This window comes from Hypanus sabinus, chromosome 5 (genome assembly GCF_030144855.1).
Source record: "Hypanus sabinus isolate sHypSab1 chromosome 5, sHypSab1.hap1, whole genome shotgun sequence".
Classification (NCBI taxonomy): Eukaryota; Metazoa; Chordata; class Chondrichthyes; order Myliobatiformes; family Dasyatidae; genus Hypanus; species Hypanus sabinus.
The window spans coordinates 106,709,522-106,734,085 of record NC_082710.1 but is presented as its reverse complement, the minus strand read 5'-3'; the positions used below and the strand labels follow the sequence as shown (position 1 = coordinate 106,734,085).

At 41.3% G+C, this 24,564-nt stretch overlaps 2 protein-coding genes across 6 annotated transcripts in view; one reads left to right on the top strand and one right to left on the bottom strand.

The window, feature by feature from the left end:
• The window catches only part of nmi (N-myc (and STAT) interactor), a 246,627-nt gene that overhangs the window by 121,367 nt on the left and 100,696 nt on the right, over nucleotides 1-24,564 (top strand). The window lies entirely within an intron of this gene.
• LOC132394312 (protein mono-ADP-ribosyltransferase PARP14-like) overlaps nucleotides 1-24,564 on the bottom strand; it is an 83,505-nt gene that overhangs the window by 10,479 nt on the left and 48,462 nt on the right. For both annotated transcript variants that reach the window (XM_059970298.1, XM_059970299.1), the window contains 11 exons: nucleotides 24,118-24,294; nucleotides 23,825-24,009; nucleotides 19,699-19,729; nucleotides 17,822-17,956; nucleotides 16,539-16,601; nucleotides 13,847-14,023; nucleotides 11,193-11,359; nucleotides 6,443-6,566; nucleotides 4,448-4,510; nucleotides 3,266-3,442; nucleotides 1,590-1,769 (listed from right to left, as the gene is read on the bottom strand). In XM_059970298.1, the coding sequence (XP_059826281.1) occupies nucleotides 1,590-1,769; nucleotides 3,266-3,442; nucleotides 4,448-4,510; nucleotides 6,443-6,566; nucleotides 11,193-11,359; nucleotides 13,847-14,023; nucleotides 16,539-16,601; nucleotides 17,822-17,956; nucleotides 19,699-19,729; nucleotides 23,825-24,009; nucleotides 24,118-24,294 (1,479 nt within the window). The remainder of the gene's footprint in view (nucleotides 1-1,589; nucleotides 1,770-3,265; nucleotides 3,443-4,447; nucleotides 4,511-6,442; nucleotides 6,567-11,192; nucleotides 11,360-13,846; nucleotides 14,024-16,538; nucleotides 16,602-17,821; nucleotides 17,957-19,698; nucleotides 19,730-23,824; nucleotides 24,010-24,117; nucleotides 24,295-24,564) is intronic.

Below are 24,564 nucleotides of genomic sequence, written 5' to 3'. Positions count from 1 at the left end.
ATATATTACATATATTTACTGAAATTCATTTATTTTTCTCTATATTGCATTATATAGCTGCTGCTAAAGGAACAAACTTCACAAAATATGCCAATGATATTAAACCTGATCCTGATTCTGCTCAAAAGAAGAGACTCCAGGTTTTTTTTTTGCCAGTCACTTCAAGTCTACGTCCTTTGGTTCTTAACCCTTTCAGAAATGAAAGTCATTTTTCACTCTGCCTAAGCCCTTCATTAGTAAAATGGCCTATGGGACAAAAGCCCTCATCATCATGAATGCAGGAAAGGACTAGAAAAGCTGAGATTGCTTTCCTAAAAGCAGAAAAGGTTGGGAGGTGATTTGATGAATGGTGTAAAACAGTTAGGCAAAAGAACTAGGAGAATCATGATGAATAGTGTTTCTCTGGCAATCAGTCTGTAGTGCACTCCTTTCAGTGGAAGCAAATTTAATAATTGCTTTCAAAATAAATACTTGAGATATGTACTTGAGAACAAAAAGCTCACAGGTCTATGGAGATAGTGGGATTGACTAAACTACTTTTTGAAAGAGCCAGCACAGATCCTTCAGTGCTGTAATAATTCTATGATTCTACAATGTGATGAGATCTATGGAAAGATTCAAAGGACATTTATTATCAAGGCATATATGCAGTATACAACCCTGATTCACCTTCCAGACAGCCATAAAATGAAGAAAATCATGGAACCTGTTCAAAGAAACACATGAAACCACCCCATGTGCAAAATGAAACAAATTGTACAAATGGCAATGGGAAAAAAAGGATAAAACACAGAACATAAAACAAAATTGAAAGTCCAGACATATTCAGTTCAGCTTAGTTTATCTGCAGACTGCCCCAATCAAAATTGTCCAAATTTGCAACAAAGGAGGGAACAGAAAGCAGAAACACATAACATGAACCACAGAGTCCAATCTACACACCACTCAAAGCCTCACAGAACCCCCCAGACTCAACAAGGCGTCTGATCACTCAATCAGCTGAAAACACACCACCAAGATGGAGATCACAAGCTCCAACAGTAGCTGAACTACATTTGAAGGAAAAAGGTGAAGTAAAAGAAGTGAAATTAGTCGCTTTGTGAACCTTTCTGAGGACGTCGCCCTAGGTAGTGTTGTTCGCTAGTGCTATCTTCTTCCGCGATTCCGGAAGATGATAAAGTTGAAATAAGTAATCTGAACTATGACTCTAAATAGTTTGAGGAACTTAACCCAATAGTTCTTCAAAGATCTTGTCAAATCAGTTAATTATAAATTAACTGGTCTACAATTCAACAGATACAGGAAGAAATAAAGATGCCTGCAAAGAAATTCTCTGCTCAGCATTATAAATTTTAAAATTCACCTCCTTCAAAATATATCACAAATTATTTTAACCAAGAATATTAATGAATTTCTGTGAAAAAGCTATATATTTTGAAACATAAACAGCAACTGAGAATGAAACATGGTGGGTAAAGGTTGGATGAAACTGATTTTCAGCAGCTTACAGTTAGCATTGCAAAATTTGAATAATTACTATTTTCTCCCCCAGAGTATAATACTGATTAATTCCAGAAGTACTTCCTCACCATCATACTGCCAAGTTTTGAAACGTTGCTTCATACACTTGTGAAAGAGATTTGCTGTTATTGGAGTGAACAATATTATTCTTATCTCAGAGAGTGCCGATGGAACATAGTCTGTCACATATTTACGTACTGCATCCAGAAGTGCATTTGCAACAACAGTGGGATGTAGTTTTCCAGCTCCTAAACAAAAACGAAATGAGCGCTTAAGCACAGTGCAATGAGGAGAATAAGAAAACCTGTAAATTAATTAAATCATTAACATTTTTGACCATATTACTTTGCTCTTCAGAGGCCCGGATCGTTCATCTAGAAAGATACATGAGTTTGCACCTCAGCTTGCCAGTGAGGGAAGTTAAATTCAAGTAATTGGGTAAATCTGGATTGAATCTTGTGCAACAGTTGTAGTTCAAGTTCAAGTTTATTGAATCTCAACCATACACATGCATACAGCTAAATGAACCATCGTTCCTCTAGGGCCAAGGTGCAAAATACAGTCCATACAGTAACACACAGCATATACAGTTACAATCCAGTACATAGTCACAAAACAATATTAGTACAAGTCCCTGAGTACAAGTCCTCTGGAATGAGCATTGTATGTCAGGTTGCTCCTCAAAATTCAGCAATGGTATTGAGATATAATTGTGGTGGTACATTGCAGGGTTTACTGCTCTGTCTTTACTCTCAGTGATGGTCACCATCGAGTTCTTAATCTGGTTCTACTCTTCTGGTCTTCCCTAGCAGTTTGATGGAATTGACTGGCTTTCTTGAGGGGTAATTGTAATGATGTTATACAGCTGGAGAAGCAATTAGCCCAAACTGGTTCTGAATGGGAAGTAATCAATCTTAAAAAAAACACTTAAACAATGTGGCTATTTGAAATCTTCATGGAATATGCACCCTTTTTTTTAAAGTTTTAGTTGAAACCAAAAGGATGAAAGATCTTATCGGCTCAATCTATCCCTTTCAAGATGTGCCCAAGCATGATCAATCTCACCATTGGTTCTGTGTTTGAATTATGCAGGGATATCATCGAAATTATTTCAGCAAAATAATACAGCATCTGTTGAAATTAATACAGCAAAAAGAGGAAACTCACAATCTGTAGGAGGGTGTGTAAATGTCAGTGAAAAGTGTGTTACATGCTTATGTTTTGTAAGGGCACCATGGTAGTCCAGAGATTAGGACAACTCTTTATAGTACTGGCAACCCAGGTTCAATCCCTGTTGCTGCCTGTAAGGAGTTTGCACATTCTTCCCAGGACCCCATGGGTCATTGTAAATGTCCCGTGATTAGGCTATTAAGTCAGGGGATTGCTTGGCAGCGTGGCTCCAAGGGCTGGATGGGCCTATTCCATGCTGTACCTCAGTAAGTAAAATAAAATTAGGACTGCAGTACATTCTCAGGATGAAGTTATCTGGCCCAGATACCATTTCAGCCTCATTGAACATCAAAGACAAATAATGAATGTGCCCAACATGAAGAGAGAAAGAAGTGTTAAATGTAGAATTAATTTTTTGAAGAACTGTAGGAAGATCTAATTTTCCCTTTTTGGATCTTCCCTTTCAAATTATAAACAACTCTGCTTGCAAGACCACAAATTCTGTCATGTACATAAATAGAAACCAGTATTCAATATGAAAGTTTGCAATTTATAACATACAATTTGTACCTACCTGTTCCAACGGTTGGGAAAGATACAGAATTGATTTGGACTTTTTCACATTCAGCTAGAACTTTGCCAATAGATCCTTTTATGTCATTTGCTTTTGTCCATTCAACCATATGTATTACATATTTTACATGAATATTTCCTGCCCCTGTGGTCACAACACTATTTTCATTTTGGACTCCTGTGTTGGGCGAAAGAAAGAGAAATCGTACTGAATGAGGACAGCCTTCATCATCATCACTACATTGCATCATCTCACCAACTTGCCCTGTGATGTCCATTATTGCAAATTAGCCCTGATCTTTAAGATGACGTTGATTTCTGGGCTATTATTTTTAGATAACTGGCTGCAAAGCCTATTTAATAACATAGAAATCTACCACACATTACAGGCCCTTTGGCCCACAATGTTGTGCTGACCATGTAACCTTCTCTAGCAACTGCCTAGAATTTCCCTAGTGCATAGCCCTCTATTTTTCTAAGCTCAATGTACCTACTTAAGAGTTTCTTAAAGGACCCTATGTATCCGCCTCCACCACTTTCACTAGCAGTGCATTCCTTGCTCCCACCACTCTCTGAGTGAAAAACTTACCTCTGACATTCCCCTTGTACCTACTTTCAAGCACCTTAAAACTATGCTCCCTCATGTTAGCCTTTTCAGAACTGGGAAAAACCCTCTAGCTATCCACACAATCAATGCCTTTCATCATCTTATACTCCTCTATCAGGTCACCTCTCATCCTCTGTCTCTCCAAGGAGAAAAGGCAGAGTTCACTCAAATTATTCTCACAAGGCATGCTCCCCAATTGAGGCAACATCCTTGTAAATCTTCTCTGTGCTCTTGCTATAGTATCCACATCCTTCCTGTAATGAGGTGATCAGAACTGAACACAGTACTCCAAGTGGGGTCTAACTAAGCTCTTATATAGCTGTAACATTACCTCATGGCTCTTGGGCTCAGTCCCATGTTTGATGAAGGCCAATACACTATATGCCTTCTTAACAACATTGTCAACCTACGCAGCAGCTTTGAGTGTTCTATGGACACAGACCCCAAGATCTCGCTGATCCTCCACACTACTAAGAGTCTTACCATTAATATTATATTTTGTCTTCTGTCTTTATCTTATGGTTCACTCTGAACTCACATTTACTCTGAGAAGAGAGTTGATATGTAATCACTTACCCAGTGCCTTACATTCATTCTCTAATTGTTGACCACCTGCTTTCAGAATAGCTTGAGATACCCCTGCAATGCAAACAAATTAGTGACTGGTTACTTTCAAGGTGTAATTTTCAGTGATAAGAGCATCTATTTTCTCAGATTGCTCCAAAGCTTGTAATTCCTTTTTCTTGTGTCCAGGAGAAAACTGATCAGAAATTCCAATCACAATTAGAAATGTCCAGATAAGAGACCGTTCACAACCCCCCCCCCCCCCCCACCTACACACACCTCTACATCCCCAACCCCCATGTTATATCACCACATCCCCTCAGTTGAAAACTCCCACACGCCCTCCACTGCACCCCCACCCTCCATACCCCTCCCTCCATCACACACACCACTCCCCGACCTCAGCAACCCCACGTTTCAGTACAATAATCTCCATGCCTATTGATTTTCTCATTTGCACTCATCCCATTTGCCTGCATTACATCAGTATCTTGGGTGATTGTCATCAGAAATCTGAACTTTATTACACAAGAGCTTGCCAATGCTCAGTTCTCAAGATTTGCATTTAAGTAAGTAATCAAGAACCAAACCTTAGGAAAGAGTCAGAGGAGGAGAGGAAAGCTGCTTGTGTGTCTATCACAGGCTGAATAGACATCTTTAGCACTTAACAATTGTATGATTCTATAAAGAGAGACAATTAAAATATGCACACCATCCCACAGAAAAGATATCTGCAACAAAACAAAAATGCTGCAAGCCTTCAGGTGGCATCTGTGGAAATTAATTTAATGGAAGTTTTACACCTGAAACATAAACTTTATTTCTCGTTCCACAGATGCTGCCTGACCTGCTGAACATGCCCAATGTTTTCTGTTTCATTCGTTCATTAGCATAGCTAACATTATTTAAACTAGCTGGCTAGCTACTAAGGAGCTACTCTCACCTCTCCTGGAAGTTCTGGGAGTCTCCAGTGCTACCTCTCTGAAATGAGTTTTTGCAGGGTGGGATGTCTGGACTAGTATACATAAGGCCTTCGACTTCCCCAACAGACTCTCAGAGGTTCACAGACATGAGGTTCCTGCCAACGGGCCTCGACTTTTCAACTCTTGGGCTTCGATATTGGCTTGAGGACCCACTGGACACCGAACACTAGGCGTCAAACTCTGGACTCACCAATGATGGGACCCTAAACACTAGGCCTTGAACTCAGATCTCACCAATTTTAAAACTCAGAGGGTTATGGAACACAGAGTGGAGGCTTAGAGTACTCCCTGACCTTCAGACATGGAGCAGAGGCTTAGACTCCAGCCTGACCTCTAATTCCCCCTATACCCCTGACCCTGCACTGAACCTGACTGCTCTCTGTCTCCAAAACCTTCCTCCTAGACATTTAATCTTAATGCCAGGTCTCAACCCAAGAGCAATGACCACTCCTCTCCCTCCACAGATGTTGCTTGATCCACTGCGTTCTTCCAATCATTTGTTTTTTGATATAGTTTCATGTTATACTTTATAAAGTGGGGGAACATAAATCAGAAGCTCTCAAAGTCCAACCCTATGTCTCTGTCATGAGAGGTGGAAATGGGTAAGGCTGACCACCATGTCTCAGGTGAAGCTGTACAGTGGATGCAATGGATTACAGAAATATTGATGAACTCCAACTGTACATCAGCTTTGGACAATGGAGATTGAAGTCATCGATGGCCTCTGCTCCACTTGGAAGAAAAAGGCAGCAGCAACATAAATGAGAATCAAATCTATAACATTTTAGTGGAGATATGGTTTGCTGGCAATGCCCACATTTATTATGTGTTAGAGGAGGGTAGTGAGCCACCTTTTTGAACTGCTGCACCCTTTCTGGTGAAGTTATTCAAGGTACTTCTGGGTGTGGTGTTATGGAGTTTAGATCTAGAAACAATGAAGGAATGACAATACCTTTCCAATTCAACTGTTTGAAAGGAATGAATATCTGAAAGAGCAGGTAGAAACAAAATATTTGCCACTCACCTGTATTTAAGTTCAGGTGGACATTTGTAGAGTTTACAATTGCATCTGTGTTTTCTTTAACAATGTTTCCTTGGGCAACCACCACTTTTACATTGCCAACGTCCATTCCAAATGTTTGCAGTTTCTAAAGAAAAAATAATGAAGAGAAGCAATGTTACAGTGGTTTGTATGATTGTTATATTGTTCCTGACCAGAACATCAGGCAGTGCAAAGGAAAAAAAAATATTCAATCAGTTCTTCCAGATTCACTTATACAAAATCCTGTATTAGCCACCAAAGTGCATTAATGGAAACTGTAAATAATTTTAACAGGCAGGATTTGTGAGGCTAGTGACTTTCTGACCAAAGCAGCCATTAAAATGAGAAGGTCTAATGTGGCATTTGAGCTGATACCTTACAGCGACGTGGGTTCAATTCCCACCACTGCCTGTAGTAAGTTTGTACATTCTCCCAGTGACTGCGTGGATTTCCTCCAGGTGCTCCGGTCTCCTCCCATAGTGCGAAGATGTGCATGTTGGTAGGTTAATTGGTCAAATGGGTGTAACAGCCTCCTGGAGGATCACAATTGTGTTGCAGGGTAGAGGCCAGACTAACAGTGGTCCACCAGTCCTCCAGGTTTAGGGATTCAGCTCAAGTCTAATAACACTGACTGGTAAAACAAAACTGTTAAGGAAACAGTAACGAAGAATCCTTCTACATCTGAGTACAGCAGTATTCCCAAGTCTCCACCCAGGACTTGCATGACTGACAGCAGTGAAAACTGAGAGGAAGCAACTGACATGATGAAAGAAGCCCTGAACACCACCAGAGATGGAGGACCTTCATTGCTGCGTAATGGGCAGTGAGTAAAGGTAACTGGGTGGCAGGGGCTTGTTGGGCAGGAAGGGCTTTTTACTGTGCTGTAGCTCCACATGCTGTAAATAACACTTTTGCCTAGATTCCAATGGAGGGGGAAAAGAAAACAGGATTTAGGCAAGAACTGTAAACATTTTCCCTCATTATCTCAAGTTGCTTAGCAAGCAATGAAGTAGTTTGAAAAAACATTAATAGCATTTTCCACAGGGCAACAATTAATAATTTCAGCACAGCAATTACCTTGGCAAAACAAATGTGATTGAATTCAGCAGGAATAGCTCCCCTTCTCCACCTGTAAATATAAGAAGGTGGAGAGTGGGGATAGAGTGGGGGTGTGGTGAGTGGGTTTGGAGGTATGGCCAAGTCTTCTTCCAAAATTAGGGTTATGGAGGGAACAATGAAACTCAGTGGGATAGATAGGTAAGTTTTAGAGAATCAGTTGAGCTGTTGCTCAGGAAGAGAACTATTTTATATTTTTATTGAGATACAGTGCAGAGTAGGCCCTTCTGGCCCTTTGTGTTGCGTCACCCAGCAATCCCCTAGTTTAACCCCAGCTTAATCATGGGACAATTTACAATGACCAATAAACCTACCAACTAGTATGTCTTTGGACTGTGGGAGGAAACTGGAGCACCAGGAGGAAAGCCAGTCACATGAAGAACATACAAACTCCTTGCAGACAGTGGCAGCAATTGAACCCGGGTCACTGGTACTGTAAGACATTGTGCTAGCCACTACGGAGGACTGATATTGTCAGTAATGAGGATGATGGGAGCAATCACTAGGAAAAAGTTCTTAAAGGGGGAACACTGCTGGAAGATGAGGGCTCAGGTTTCTTGGCAGTAGGCCAGGTAAAAGCAAATCTCTAACAAATGCTGAATCAATCCTCTCTGTTATTCTTTTTGTATTTGCACAGTTTGCCATCTTTTGCACACTAGTTTTTTTGTCAGTCTTTGTTGGAGTGTAGTTTTTCATTAATTCTACTGTATTTCTTTGTTCCACTGTGAATACCTGCAAGAAATGAATCTCAGGGTAGTATACGGTGACATGCATGGATCTATTTTGAACATTGAACTTTGAATTTCAGTTTATGGAGCAATACCTCTTACAGACCTTATTTGCCATGAAAAATTTAGTGAAAATGGTATAAAAAAATGTGAAATGCTTATCTTTTAATATCAATGTATATATCCAGCCATATAATCTCAATGTATGTGAGCCTTATAAGGGCATGGAAGAACAGTACAGATGTGCCTCACAAGCATTCAAAGTGCTTGATTCTATTCAGCAATCAGGGGTTTTTTTGATATAATGTCATTACTTAGTGCATAATGTGGTTATAATGTTGTTATAGTGGGGACAAGCTCCCACTACCCATTAACTGCTCCCAGTGACATGCACCTCAAATAGCCTCTGACAACCAAGTCTAGACAACCAAGACATCCTTCACGTGTGGCTTAGCTACTAAGCCCAGCAGAACTGTTTCTACTGACAGGAGAAAGAGAAAATGTGGGTTACTGGTGCCTTAAATCCAGTCACTTCAAGTAGATGGGGCTCATCAGCCGAGGTTGGCAGCACCTCTAGGAGCAGGAAAACTCGGATCTCAAGTGTCCACTGCCTTGCAGCTACACCCACTCCTGGGGAAGGTTTCAGAAATAAACCCTGAGGGAAAAGTCTGGAGCTGGAGTCCCTAAGACAGTCCTACATCGAGCTCAACTTTGACTGACAACTCCAACGATGCTGCTGGTGCCGAACTGTGTTGGTCTCTGCTGTTCCTTTGGGTTCATCAAATGCATGGAGAGTGGGAGCTTGCTCTCCATATCATACTGTCCTGGCTTGCATATCCAGACAGCTAGAACACTACATCCATGGTCGACCCTGACCGATGGAAGCCTCACTCACTTAGTGTACACGAACATCATGCTCTGTGTTAGAATTTGAGCCAGAATCTTCTGAGTAGGTGGCACAATGTTACAGCAGGCAGAGCTGTTGCCCTATCATCCAGCGACTCATCATCGACTCCGATCCTGATCTTTGGTGCTGTTTGTCCAAGGTTTGCATGTCCTCCCTTTGACTGTGTACATTTCCTCAGGGTGCCCCAGTATCCTACATCCCAAAGACATGCAGGCTGGTAAGTTATACGTGCCCTCTGCCTGGTCTTGGCCTGAAATGTCAAGTGCTTAGTAGATGCTCCCTGACCTGACGAGTTCCTCCAGCATTTTGTGTGTGTGTTGCTCTGAATTTCCAGCATCTGCAGAATCTCTTGTGTTTATGATAGGTTAGAACTTGCCTCCAGTTTGTAGATGAGTGGTTGAGTTGAGGAGGTGGGCATGGGGATGCAGAGAGAATAAAATGGGACTATTACAAGTGGGTCAGCAAGATCTCAGTGAGCCAGAGGCCATGTATGACTCTTTGTCATGCAACCTTCACAGTTTACATTGAGGAGCCTGGCACAGTGAACATCAGAGACATAGAAAAGTGCATCACATCCATGTGCCCATCCAAACCACATTGAAATAGAATTTGAATGCACCACCTGCACTGGCAGCTCATTCTAAACTCTCTGAGTGAAGAAGTTTCCCCTCATATTCCACTTTCAACCTTAATCCATGACTTCCAGTCGTAGTCCCCCCAACCTCAGTGGAAAAAGCCTACTTGCATTTACTCTAGATATGCACCTCAATTGGTATACCTCAATCACATCCCCACTCAATATCAATGTTAAGAGTCCTAAACCAGAGGTCGGCAACCTGCGGCTCCGGAGCCACATGCGGCTCTTTCATCTCTGTGATGCGGCTCCCCGTGGTTTGTTAGCTTTTGAAATGTAATTCGAAATTTGAAGATTATGGTGATCTTGTACAATCTGAAAACTTTGTGGAGACACCATTTCCTGGCACATCCGAACCGGCTCACAATTAGCCACCGTTCCGGCTAAGGGAGATAGCCTACGGGGGTTTGTGAGTACGTGTCTTTTGGAGCATCCGCGCCCACGGGGACGGGTTGAGGGAGGCTTTAAAGCAAGGCTGTTTAGTTCGAATAAAGTTACATTTGACTGCAGTCTTTATTTTAGCGCTGCGTGTAGCACACCACTACAACATGTTTTTTTATCGCTATTAATATACATCACAACTGCCAATGCCTGACACCCGCCAGTGCGCACTTTCTTTTAATTCTTCAATCCAAGGTAGGCTAACTATGGAGTAACCTTCAACCCAACGTCTTTTTTTCAGAGTTCAAAATGTTTTTGTTGCATGCAGAAATGTAATTTTGTTTTCTCTGCAGGAGTTCATCAATTTCATAAATGCAACACATTATAGTTAGTTTATACATAGCATAAAGGCAAAAAAAAACCCGTTGTATGCAGTGTTATTTCATTTTGTGGCTCCCAGTGTTTTCTTTTCTGTGGGAAATGGGTCCATATTGGCTCTTTCAGGGGTAAACGTTGCCGACCCCTGTCCTAAACTATACAATTTTTTTCTTATAACTCAAGTCCTCCAGATGTGGCGACATCCTTGTAAATTTTCTCCGCACTCTCTCAACTTTATTTCCCGTAGGGAGGTGACCAATACTGCACACAATACACAGCGGCTGAAAACATACTGCTTTTCCCTCGAAAGGTCCAGAGTAACTCAGATCCCCATGTGAGATTTCTGAGACCCCTTTTGGCCTAGAAGCTAATCCCCAAAATTTGCTTGGTGAGGAAACCATTTCTGTTTCTGCCCTCAAGTTTCACCTTAAAAATAGTAGCCCAGAAGTGGTCTGGATGTATATTGGGATAGCAGAAATGACATGAATGTGTAATGTGTGCATTTCCCATTCTTTTTTCTAAACCCTATCTAGTTGCTTTTGAAAGAAGGTTATAAAATACAGAAGTTCATTTCAAAATCATTCTTACCTGCTGTGAATTTTCTTGCAAGACATCACTGAAAACTTTGTGCACATTGGGCTCCAAGGCAACCATATAAATGAATTGAATAACTGATTGCTGGTTTCGTATCAGATGATTTTCAAATCCAACCAGCATGCTTTCGGCAGAGTCTTCGAAGTTGACCTTTCCTACACCTGTAAAAAGGTCAGTATCAATGTTAAGAAGACCAAGGCCACTCATAAATTGCAGATGGCCCCTCTGTAGCTGTGGACATCCCTTTACTTCAGTACACAGACACTACTGTAATGGAGGTCAATACATCACTTGCATTCACCAACTTGTCTTAACTCTCTTAAGCAGAAAAATCAGGAGAAATTATGGCGGACATTACCCGCCCAGCAAACAGCCTTTTCTGAAAGCTCCCTTTGGGGCTATTAAAACAAAAAACATGCCATCTTAGAAGTTTCTTCTCCCAGGCATGTAATCTGATTAAACATTCTAATTAGCCCCACTCTCCCTATTACCACAGTCACTGCAAAGACTTCAAACTACTTTTTATAACCCGTGGGTCCCCCTCCTCCTTCCCTTTCTCCTATGGTCCACTCTCGTCTCCTATCAGATTCCTTCCTCTCCAGCCCTTTACCTTTCTCACCCACCTGGCTTCACCTATCAGCTTCTAGCTACCCTCCTTCCCCTCCCCTGACCTTTTTATTCTGGTGTCTTTCCCCCTTCCTTCTCAGTCCTGAAGAAGGGTCTCAGCACAAAATGTCGACTGTCTAAAATCACTTCCATAGATGCTGCCTGGCCTGCTGACTTCCTCCAGCAACTCTCATTCTCAGCTGGCTTTGTGTCACTTGTACACATGGTAACACTAGATGGGCGGATCATACAGAGCATTATTGAAAAGAATGTTTATTCAAACTATGGAACCTGGTGCAGAAAACCAACCTCAACTATGTCCCCTTCCTCTCTTTCTTACACCCCACCTGTCAGAACACCCACCCTTCTCACAGTTACTGATCAACAATCCGACCACCATCCCTCCAGCCCTCTCCACACTATCTCAGAGTTCAAAGTAAATTTTATTATCAGAGTGCACACGTCACCACATACAACCCCGAGATTCTCTTTCCTGCAGGAATGCTCAGTTAATCTACAGGATGAAAACTCTAAAAGGATCAATGAAAGATCGAGTAGAGCATAGAAGACAACAAACTGTGCAAATGTAAGCATAAACAAACAGCAGTAAATAACAAGAATATTAAATAACAAGATAAATAATCCTTAAAGTGCGACCTTCGGTTGAGGGAACATCTCAATAGATGAGTTTAGTTATCTCCTTTTCTTCAAGTCTGATGTTTGAGGGGTGGTAACTGTTCTTGAAGTGTGTTGTGAGAGTCCTGAGGCTCTAGTACTTTCTGCCTGATGGCAGCACCGAGAAGAGAATGGCCTGGGTGGTGAAGATCTTTGATGATGGATGCTGCTTTCCTAAGACAGCGTTTCATGTAGATGTAGATGTGCCCGATGTTATCAATCTGTCAACTCCTTCTCTCACAGGATCAGTAAAATGCACAATTCAGTATCTTGTCATATACATTTTACCCAGTGAGCGAGAGTCTACATTAACATTGGCTGATCTTTATTTGGTTTCCACTTTGACCTCTTATTGGTGATCTCATTGGTTGAAGGTAATAAATAGCCCCTGGCATTTTTGAGTCAAGGTGGGGAAAGATTTGCCCTGGTCCTTGCATCTGACTGTATTTGGGACATTATCTGTTAAAGGTAAGCGCATGTTGGATAAGAAATGGATTGTGCTTGACTGTGATGCTGGTAAAACAGAAGATACAGATGGTGCTGATTACCAAATTGAAAAGCTTCATGAACATTTGTAAAAAGTGCTGGGCCAAATATTGGTAAGTTCAACAGCTGGCAGGGCCATGCTGGGCCACTGGGCCTGTTTCTGTGCTGTACAAATCCGTGACTAAAGCACTAAGATTCACATGGATCAGTATGCAGTAAGATCGGCACTGTACATCATAAAGGACTCCACCACCTAGGTCATGCCTTGTTCTCATTGACACCATCAGAAAATAGGTACAGAAGCATGAAAGCACACACTCAATGATTCAGGCACTGCTTCTTCCCCTCTGCCATCTGATTTCTGAATGGGTATTGAACCCATTAACATTACCTCACTACTTTTTATTTCTATTTTTGCACTACTTATTTAACTCTTTTTTAATAGCCTCAACCATCAGGCTCTTGAACACAAGGGTATAACTACACCCATTTATTGCGATGTTCCCACAATGATCTCATTTTAATGACTCTCTATCTTGTTATTTCATGCTCTTGGTATTTATTGCTATTTATTTATATTGCATTTGCACAGTTTGTTGTCTTCTATGCTCTCTCTACTTGGTCTTCCATTGATCCTGTTTAGTTACTGTTCTTTACATTTGATGAGTATACCCATAAGAAAATGAATCTCAGAGTTGTATGTGGTGACATAGATTTACTCTAATAATAAAACTTACTTTGAACTTTGAGATAGTGTGGAGAGGGCTAGAGGGATGGTGATATTAAACCTGATTCTGATTCTCAGGAAAGGAAAGAAATGGAGACGAACATATTGGCAGGAGCATGATCTTTAAAATATTTATTGTTTTGACTGTACTTGCCTGTTCCCAGAGCAGGGAAAGAAACTGTAGTAACATTGTTCTTTTCACATTCCTCCAATACTTTTTCTACTGAAGCTGTAATCAGAGCTGGATCTGTCTGGCCAACCATGTGTATGATGTGTTTGCAGGGAAGTTGTCCACTTCCAGTGACGACAACTCCGTTGTTAGGCTGAGGGACTAATTAAATCACAGGCACAATTAAAAATTATATTTAAGTTCTCTGTACATGAACTCATACATTTAACAACAGAAATGCATTTAAATGGCATGTCAACCCCAGCCTAAGAAAATAATAGTCAGATTTTTAGCTGTGTTGAGCAATTAAACATATTACTGAACACATTTCCTACATGTGACCTGGAAGGTAAGTCAGCATGGATCTCCAAATGCCAGGACCAATTAAGGCTGTACGGGCCGAAGATGGCTAGAATTTGTCCTATTGATCTTACATGGAAACAGCACAAAGATTCAAAGTACATTTATTATCAAAGTATGTATGCAGAATACAACCCCGAAATTCATCTTCCCACTGACAGCCATGAAACAAAGATACACCATGGAATCCGTTCAAAGAAAACATCAGACACCCAGAGCGCAAGAACCAAATGAGTGAATAACACACAGGATATTGAACTTCAAACATTGAACCAGTCTGGGAATATTCAGTTCAGTTCAATCTAGCGCTGTGTTGTTTGTTAACTGCAGGCCACAGAGCCAGTCTGCTCCAAACAATATTGCGCAAAATAGCAATTAAAAAAAGCTGTAACCAGATACTAGAAGCACATATAGCGCAAACTGCAGAGTCCTTTAAAAATGAGTCCAATGCATGAACTGTGCTGATCAAACCTTGCCCAAGACCCAAGACTCTGGCATCTTCCTCTGGCAGCAATGAGAGGGAGAGGGAGACCGGTCAAGTGCAGGCAAACTGAGATTCAAAGATTTAGATGGCTAGTGTAATCATCAATCATAAGTATTGTAAATCAATCCTCTGCTCACTGCCACCACCCAGTATGAGTTGTTCTCTGCTGACAGTTGCACAGGGGAGAGAATATACAAAAGACACACACACACACATATGTGTGTGTGTGTATATATATATATATATATATATATATATATATATATATATATATATATATATCTATATCTCCAGGGTAGATATAGATATATATCTATATCTGCAGACTTTTGCATAGAACTGTAGTAATTTTATGTATTGCACTGTACTGCTGCCACACACAAAAAAATACAAATTTCATGACACATGTGAGTGATGATAAACCTGATTCTGATATGGGTCTCTATTGTGGGCTGAGAGTGGGAAGGGGGCAGGGAGAGGGGAATCGTGGGGAAAAGGGGAAGGAAGAGAGGTGGAAGTGGGAAGCACCAGAGAGACATTCTGTAATGATCAATAAACCAATTGTTTGGAATCAAATGATCTTGCTTAATATCTCAGGGCAGGGTTGGTCTGCACCTGCACGATTGCCACACCCTCCGCCCCTTCCACTCCTTCTCTGCCGACTGTGGTATTCCACCTTCACCACTTCCAACATACTTCACTCACACCAGATTTACAAACTTGGTCTCTGCTCCACGTTGCCAAACGGAGTACTGTGTCTTAGGCATCCTAGCTATAAATAAAATCAGGAATAATATGGCGCCAGTGAACAACACGACCAAGGGGGACATCTTTCAGACAATTCATGAAAGTACTACTTCCACATCATCTTTTTCTTTCAAATGTGATTCTGCTACTGTCGGAGCCTGTGATCTACATTTTGGTGGCGTGTTCCCAGGCCGATTGTGCAGTCTGGTGCTTTGCTGTCTCAGAGGGTGTGCTGTGAGGCTTTGAGCAGACTCAAGGCCAAGAATCCTGGAGACCAGGCTAGTGCCCATGATCACTTCACTTCTTGCCAATTGAGGCATTGAGGAAGATTGAAATCATTGAGTTGGGTGTGGAGGGCGAGCAAGCTTTCAGTTCTGTCTACCAGCCTCTTCCTTGGTGCTGCTGAAGGAAGGCATCTGCGTGTGACGGTCACTCACTCCCTTCCTCTCACTTGCTGCTTCTGAAGGAAGGACCCTGTGTTCAAATGGTCTCTCTCCCTCGACACTGCGGAGGATGGTGCTGGAGTTCTGGGCCTTGGGCAAGGTTTAAACACCGTGGTTTTTTGATTGAACTCCGCGGTTCACACTAGTTTCTGGTCGTTCCTTTTGCTGTTGCAGTTTTGGGTGACACTGAATCGGGGCGGCCTGCAGATAATGAACACTGAGCTGGACTGAATATGCTGGACTCTTTCCCATTTGAGTTTCATATTCTGTGTTTATCGCTAGTGTTTTATGTCGCCATTTGCACAATGTTTTTTACTGCATGTGGGGGGTGGGTTTGATGTTTTTCTTTGAATGGATTCCATTGTTTTCTTTGTTTAATGGCTGTCTGTGAGGAGCACAAATCTCAGGGTTTTATACTGTATACATACTTTGATAATAAATTAACTTTGAAATGACATTTGCACAGTACTGTATCTGTTCCTCCATGTTCCAGTGGCCACTGGTAAACCGATTAGAATAATTGCACTTCTTCATTAAGAGAAATCTCTGAAATTTTAGATGCTGCTAATTTACAACATTCACAAATCACTTGCTTCCTGGATATTTTGGTTTAATGTAATGGTTACATACATCTGTAACTTACCCAAGTTCTTGCATTCATCAGTGACAGTCTGCCCACCTTTTGTTAATATTGCTTTAGAGACACCTGAGAAAACAAAACAGGTTTTGAAATGGCTAATTCATTTTCAGTCAGGGAAAATTACATCACATAGCTTTCTATTAACTGGAAATTCTAGACGCTGTAAATCTTGACCAGCTCAAATGAAAGGTCTCAAACCAGCACATCAGTTGTTTATTCCCCTCCATTCCACTATTGAATGTTATTTCCATTTGTAGCCCAATACACTTAATTAACTTTATTTTGTTAGATATTGCAGTTATAGTAATATTTCTAGTGAGAAGGGAGTGCAGAACTCAAGCTGGAGTGAGTCAAAATTAAGTGCAGAAACCAGAATTGCAGCGATCAGAAAGGAAATGCAGTAATCCTGGTCTTTATTCTTTTTTTTAGTTATTTATTGAGATGCAGCATGGAATAGGCCCCTCTGGCCGTCAAACTGCGCTGTCCAGAAGCCCGATTTCATTCGCTCACTATGTGCCATGCTGTATGATGTGGTCTTGACCAAAATTGTTCTTGGCAAATTTTTCTATAGAAGTGGTTCGCCACTGACCTCTTTTGGTCAGCGTCTTTACAAGACTGCTCACCCCAACCATTATCAATACTCTACAGGGATTATTTGTCTTGTGTCTGTGGTCGCTTAATCAGGATTTGTGTTATGCACCAGCTGCATGTACGACCATCTACCTCCTGTTCCCATGATTTCACGTGACCTTGATCCGGGGGGGTGATATGTGAGGGGGATAGGCTAAGCAGGTGCTATACCTTGTACCTTGTCCAAGAGTGACCTACAGGCTAGTGGAGAGGAGGAGCACCTTACATCTCCTTTGGTAGAGACTTATCTCCAACCCCCCACACAAGCAGTTACGCCAGCTTGTTCTTTCCTGCAATGACTTTACCAATTCCCACTCAGAATATAGTCACAGCCATAACTATCTGTTTGACACATGAAATTGTAATGAAGTTGTATATTAATACAGCCGTTGCCTTAAACTGAATGCACATGTTCTGATGAATTTGCAAGACCTTAAATATCCAATTCTCATTTCTTTTCCTTTTTTTTATTGTTCAAGCTTCTTCAGATCCTGGAGCCTAGATGATAGATTAGAGACTCTTAATTCCAGGTGTTATATGCCTAACTAACTCACTACATCTGTCATATCGCAGGAATATTTTATTATAAATGTTCAAAATCAAATAAATTAAATACCTGTACATGTAATGTTGAACACAAACAAAGGTTTGCTTACCGGAATTGAGATTCAGTGAAGTATTTGTGGAATTTACTATTGCGTCGACATTTTCTTGCGTTATATCCCCTGCCTTTACCTCTACAATAGTGTTTTGGATTTTCAGCTGTGTAGGTAACAGGGCTTTTTGTTGAACTGTGAATAGACGAGTAATTTATATTTAATAAAGGCTAGTAACATCATGAAGAACTTTACCCATCCTGCTCACAGACTGTTTTTCCTGCCCTCAGCAGGGCGGAGGCTACATAGCATCCACGCCAGGACTACCAGACTTAAATACAGTTACTTTCCCCAAGCAGTAAGGCTGATCAATACCTCCACTCACTAACACACCACCCACCACAGCCCCCCCCAGCACCAGTACTTATTACTTCCTGTCAGAATCACCTTTTGTACTATGTCTACTGCAATTTTATGGATATACAAAGTATATATGTTATTTTAATGTACTTATATTTATTCTGTTTTTATTTATTATTGTGAACTTTAATTTATTTAAGTGCTGAGTCTGATGGATTGAAAAGGCAGGGTGTTGGGACAGAGGCAAGGACTGGGCTGGTTCTGCTCGCTGCTCTGCTCTTCGCTGTACTGAGGCTGAGCCCGAGGCCTGCTCTGGGCTTCGTGATGTTTGTTCTGCCCTGTGATGAACCGAGGCAGAGCCTGAGGCCTGCTCTGGGCTTCGCGATGTTTGTTCTGCCCTGTGATGAACCGAGGCTGAGCCTGAGGCCTGCTCTGGGCTTCGCGATGTTTGTTCTGCCCTGTGATGAACCGAGGCTGAGCCTGAGGCCTGCTCTGGGCTTCGCGATGTTTGTTCTGCCCTGTGATGAACCGAGGCTGAGCCTGAGGCCTGCTCTGGGCTTCGCGATGTTTGTTCTGCCCTGTGATGAACCGAGGCTGAGCCTGAGGCCTGCTCTGGGCTTCGCGATGTTTGTTCTGCCCTGTGATGAACCGAGGCTGAGCCTGAGGCCTGCTCTGGGCTTCGCGATGTTTGTTCTGCCCTGTGATGAACCGAGGCTGAGCCTGAGGCCTGCTCTGGGCTTCGCGATGTTTGTTCTGCCCTGTGATGAACCGAGGCTGAGCCTGAGGCCTGCTCTGGGCTTCGCGATGTTTGTTCTGCCCTGTGATGAACCGAGGCTGAGCCTGAGGCCTGCTCCAGCTGATTCAGGCTTCGTGTCTATGGACCCACTTTCATTCTGAATGCTGTTTGCTTTCTTTTATTGTTTGCACCACTTATAAGTACAGACAGTGTATTCCAGTAACTATGCAAAGGATGTGGCTACTGGCGGCCCGTCAAAGGTTTATAAATGCTGCTGTGCAAGAAGGAAGGGTTGACCATTGATTTTCGCGTCTGCTTCCATGTGATAAATTTTTAAAATGTCACTGGCCTAACCAGATCCAAGTTGGTCACACATTTGGAGTTTACAAATTATCAAGATGATGAGGATGTTGACTCAGGCCTGAGAGACCAGCGTCAGGCATTTTCATGCCTTACATGGCGTGGCACTCCTCACACAGATTATCAAGATTTTGTCATAACAATGTGCAATTTAGATTAAGAACAATGATGTATCAAAAATTACTTGCCCAAGTGAACAGAGGTTCAGTACACGTGTGAAAAATGCAGTTGAAAATTGATCTATAGCCTTACAGTCCTGCGGACTGGGTCATACTTATTGTTGGTAAAGATCGTTTCGTAAGAAGTATGTTAAAGTTCACATATCTGGCATTTTATGAATCATACCATGTGTATGTATTTCAACAAAATTTACGGAAAATATTGTAAAGCCTAAAATGTAACATGTTTATAGAATTAATTCAGAGATTAGATACACATTTCTAGAATAAATCAATCTTGTTAGCAGGGAATTAGTGATTACCTGATGAATTCACGGTGACTTGAGATGTACCCTGAGATGTTCAGAAGAGGAAAAAAAAGTTTTAATTTAGTATCATGTCTTGATCTGATGAATAAATCAGAAGTATTTAAAGCTCACTGTAGTATAATATTGAAATAACTCATTAGATATATTCAACCCGAGAAAGTCTACAGATACTGGAAATTCAGAGCAACACACACAAAATGCTGGAGGAACTCAGGTCAGGTGGCATCTGTGGAAATTAATAAACAGTCAACTTTTCAGGCCGAGACCCTTCTTAAGGACTGAGATATATTAATTTTTTGAGATGTTAAGAACTCTAACATTATCAGAGACTGAAAGCTATTTGGAATGAATGAACAATTTATCCAAGTGAAAATGTAGCCACTAAAATTTTAAGCATCAGGCACTACAATGCAATAAGTTACTTCTAGTCAAAAGAATTGTAAAGTAAAATACGTTTTATACACCTCGATGTATAATTGATGTCTTATTCTCTACTTTGATTCTGGTCTTCAGCCAGTTATTAAAATACATGGATATTACAGAGGATTATACCTCCAGTGAGAAAATAAGCTAAAATTCTGATAATATCTATCTGAATCAGAAGATTTAGTGCATTAACAGTGACAGATTATCTTTTATACGATTTATATTTTGGCCTGTGCTTTATAAACAGAATATTAATTGAAATAATGAATACAGCAGAAAATTACTAGCACTCAAGAGAGACCATACTCGCTACCATAGGTGTAAGTTATGTTGAAAATACGACATAAAACCGAAGTCAAGACAGTCAAGGTCTGACTGTCAGAATGGGCCTCAAATTTGCATTTACAGGATAAGTTTAACATTGCAATCTATTTCAAAGTTTAAATTTAGAAAGCCTTCTTCTTATGCCTCAGGTATAAAAGTGAATGGAGTGTAAAATCAGAACTCTGGAGTTTCAATCAATTCACCTGTTCAAAATGTGCTGTGTACTGCAGGTACTACCAACATGAAACACATCTGTGTGAGGGCAAATCCGAAGCCATGGCTTACTCCTGCAGCCTGTCCATGACTGAAAGATCATGATGCTTCCTATAGATCGGGGAACGTGTAGCTCTCAGGGAAGCAAGAACTGCGAAAATACTATATTTAATTCATGCGCTTCACTTTGTTTATCTATGTGTAATTCATTTGTAGATTTAACTCTTACTGTGTGTAATGCATACTATAGCGTTTTACCCCCTAGTCTGGAGAAATAGTCTTCTTTGGTAGTATACATATATATAGTTCAATGACAATTAACTTGACTTGTCTTTTAAAGAATAGAGCAACAGCATGAAATAAAGACAAGTGGACCTTACAGTCTCTGCTCAAGATCCAGAGGGATTGGCAGCATAGAGAATCAGCCTAGTTCCATTAAGTAATTTTGCTGTCCGGTTTCCAATGTCATTTTCAAGTGTGAAGGTAATTTTGACCATCTGCTTTCAATTGGTAGCTCTTGGTGGTGTAGTATTATTATTGTGCTCTTTATCTTAATTGTCCAGATAGATGGAGCTCGTCAGCCTGGGAAGGCAGTCCATCTTAGAGAGGGAAAACTCTGATTTCAAACCTCTGCTGCCTTGTGGCCATACCCACACATGGGAAAGGCTTCGGGAGTAAACCCTGAGGACAAATCCGGAGCTGGAGTCCCTAAGGCAGTCTGACATTGCCTTCAACCTCACTCTGGCAACTCCTGCGACGACACAGGTGCCAAGCTGTATCGGCCCTTGCCCTTCCCTTGGACAACATCGGTGTCGTGGAGAGGGGAGACTTGCTGCATGGGCAACTGCTGGTCTTCCAAACAATCTTGCCCAGGCCTGCGCCCTGGAAACCATTCCAGGCGCAGATCCATGGTCTCCCGAGACTAACGGATGCCACCATCTTAATTGTGTTTTTGTTGTGCTGTATCGGACCAAGAGTAACATGCTCCATGCTCCTTTACACCCATGTACTGGAAGTGACATTAAACGCTCTTGAACCTTGAGTAGGAGTGGTTGGAAGTCTGGGTTTGTATTTGCAGGAGCAGATATCCATCAAGGGTTGAGTCTGAACTGAAAATTATTTTTTTTTAAATCTCTCAAACTGAATTAATATATGTCAGAAGAGAAAATCTGCAGATGCTGGAAATCTGAGCAACACATTCAAAATGCTGGGGGATCTCAGCAGGTCAAACAGTATTTATGGTAAAGAGTAGAGTTCACATTTTGGGCTAAAATCCTTATCTATATTAATTTTCTTAGAGATTTTCAGAATTCTGAAATATATCAATCTGAGATTGCAGATCGTTCGAAATGACCCAGCAATTTCTTACCACAAGTTGTGTACATTTCAAATATACTCCCATCCTTTCCATTTCCCATTTTGCATTGTCAAAATGAATTGAGGTAGAATTTCAGGATTAAATTTAATTGCAATTTCAATAAAATACTGAAAAGGTTCAAAAAAGTTATCATATTGTAGCAATGTACTACATACAGAGCTAGAGACAACAACACGCAGTCGGTAAGTTGTTTCGAGACTAGTTTATTCAAACTTCGCGGCGCTGGCATTTAATCCCTAGTGCCCACCTTCTCCAGGTGGAAATGATGTCAGAGGTGCATTACCAAAGTCTCTCCCCGCGCGCTGGCTATTTGTGAGCCGGTTCACCTGCGCAGAAAGTGGGACGCCACCATATCAAGTGATATGTGCAGTGTCCTGGAAACAACACTTACAAAAATTTACACAACTAGGAGCACAGAATTACACAGCTCATACAACCCATCAAATCTCATGACTGATCTCTTGGCTCTTCACTATGTTCCTGCACTAATCCCAAATCCATTAATTCCATAAATGCCCAAAATCTATCAGTTTCTTTTGTGTGCCTCTCAGTAAAGAATTCCAAAAACTCTCGGCACTCTGGGTGAAGGAAATCAGTGCACAAGGAACGACCCGCTGTTTGGACCATTTAAGTGCTGGGTCAGATTGAAAAGGTCAGTGTGTCAGAGCCGGAGGTGAGGGATGGGCTGGTTCGGCTCACTGCTCCATGAGGTTTACTCACCTCTTTGCTGAACTGAGGCTGTGGCCTGCAACTAAAGGGCTCCTGAGTCGGCTGCAGTGATGTCTGGCTTCTTGTCCGTGGACTCACTTTTCGAAACTTCAGTTCTGAATGTTATTTGCTTTACATTTATTGTTTGCACGATCTGTTCTTTCCCTCTGTACACTGGGTGTTTGATGGTCTTTTTTTCAAAAATAGGTTCTATTGCATTTCTTACCTTTGTACCTGCCTGAAAGGAGTTGAATCTTTTGAATGACAAACCTTGTATTTTGAGTCAACATTACACCAACTAGGCTAAGCATCCCTGTGTCTACCTGTAAACACCTGCTGGAATTTTGGAAATTAACTAAGACCACTCTTTGTTTAAACTTGCTCAACCTCTCTTCATATACTAAATCCATCATCACATAAATCCACCTGGTGCATTTCCATTGCTGTCTACCTATCTATTTTTCAAAGAAATGCAGGAAAGTTGTATCAGTCTAATCAATCATATATTGCACAAACCAGGCTTGTACTCACTGGCTTATGGATTGTTATTACGTAATATGATTGAGACTCTTGGGAATTTCAACAGAATTGAATAGATCTACAGAGGAAAAACCTTTCGGTCAAGGATATATCTTCAACATCAATGCCAGTTAACTCACATATTTGAAATGTGGAACATTACCCCACCAAAAACAGAAACTGACGGTTCAATTAAGAATGTTGATTTTGGTATCAATAGCTTTTTGCTCTCCATGTGCAGTATAGAGAACATTAGGAATGTCGACTGTTGGTTCATTTCCATAGATGCTGCCTGACATGCTAAGCTTGTCTACCATTTTGTGTGTGTTGCTCCAGATTTCCAACATCTGCAGAATCTCTTGTGTTTATTATTAGGACTCAGATTTGCATTGATCTCACCAAATAGTGGCAGAAATATTATGTGGTGACTACCGCAGTCCTAAGCTGCTGAAAAAACAAAAGTGCAATGTGGAATCATTATGTAATTGGTTCTTCTTTTCTAAGAAAGAAATATCTGGTGAAAACTGAAATTTTGCATGAGCCAGCACTTACCGTTGCACTTGCAGTGGAGTTTTGTGCCCTTTTATTGAAAAAGTCAGCAAAATAATCATATATGCGCGTTTCAAAGGCAACAATGGAAATGGCTTTCATGCAAGATGATGAAACATTCAAGAAATAATTCTCCAGTCCTCCGAATATTGCGTTGATGGCAGCTTCAGCAGTGACCCCACCTTTACCTGAATGAAACCCGAGCAGATATTAATGAACCTCAGAAGAACCACGTCAGGGAAAACATCAAGTCACAGAGCAAACAGACAAAATTGCTCAAAAGGGTTGGAGTTTACCTGTCCCCAAGGCTGGGAATGAGACCGTGGTGACATTCAGCTTCTCACATTCCTGAAGGACCTTGTTTACAGACGCAGTGATGCTAGCTGGGTTCACTGCACGTACCACGTGCACAATATATTGGCACCGCAGCTGGCCACCGCTGGTCACGACAATACTCCCATCTGGTTGAGAAACTAAGAATGGAATTGAAGAATTTCACTGTGAATAAGCTATATGTACAGCATTGCTCAGAATACACTCGATTCAGATGGCTAACTAAAGGTGACTGTCTCTTACATATTTATTTATTGAGTCTCAATGTGGAATAGTCCCCTTGAGCTGCACAGCTTAGCAACTACTGATTTAACCCTAGCCTGATCATGAAATTATCCACGGCAGTTTCAAAAGCCTCATAATTGAAGGGTAGCATAGTAGCTACTGAAATGCTATTACAGCACCAGTGG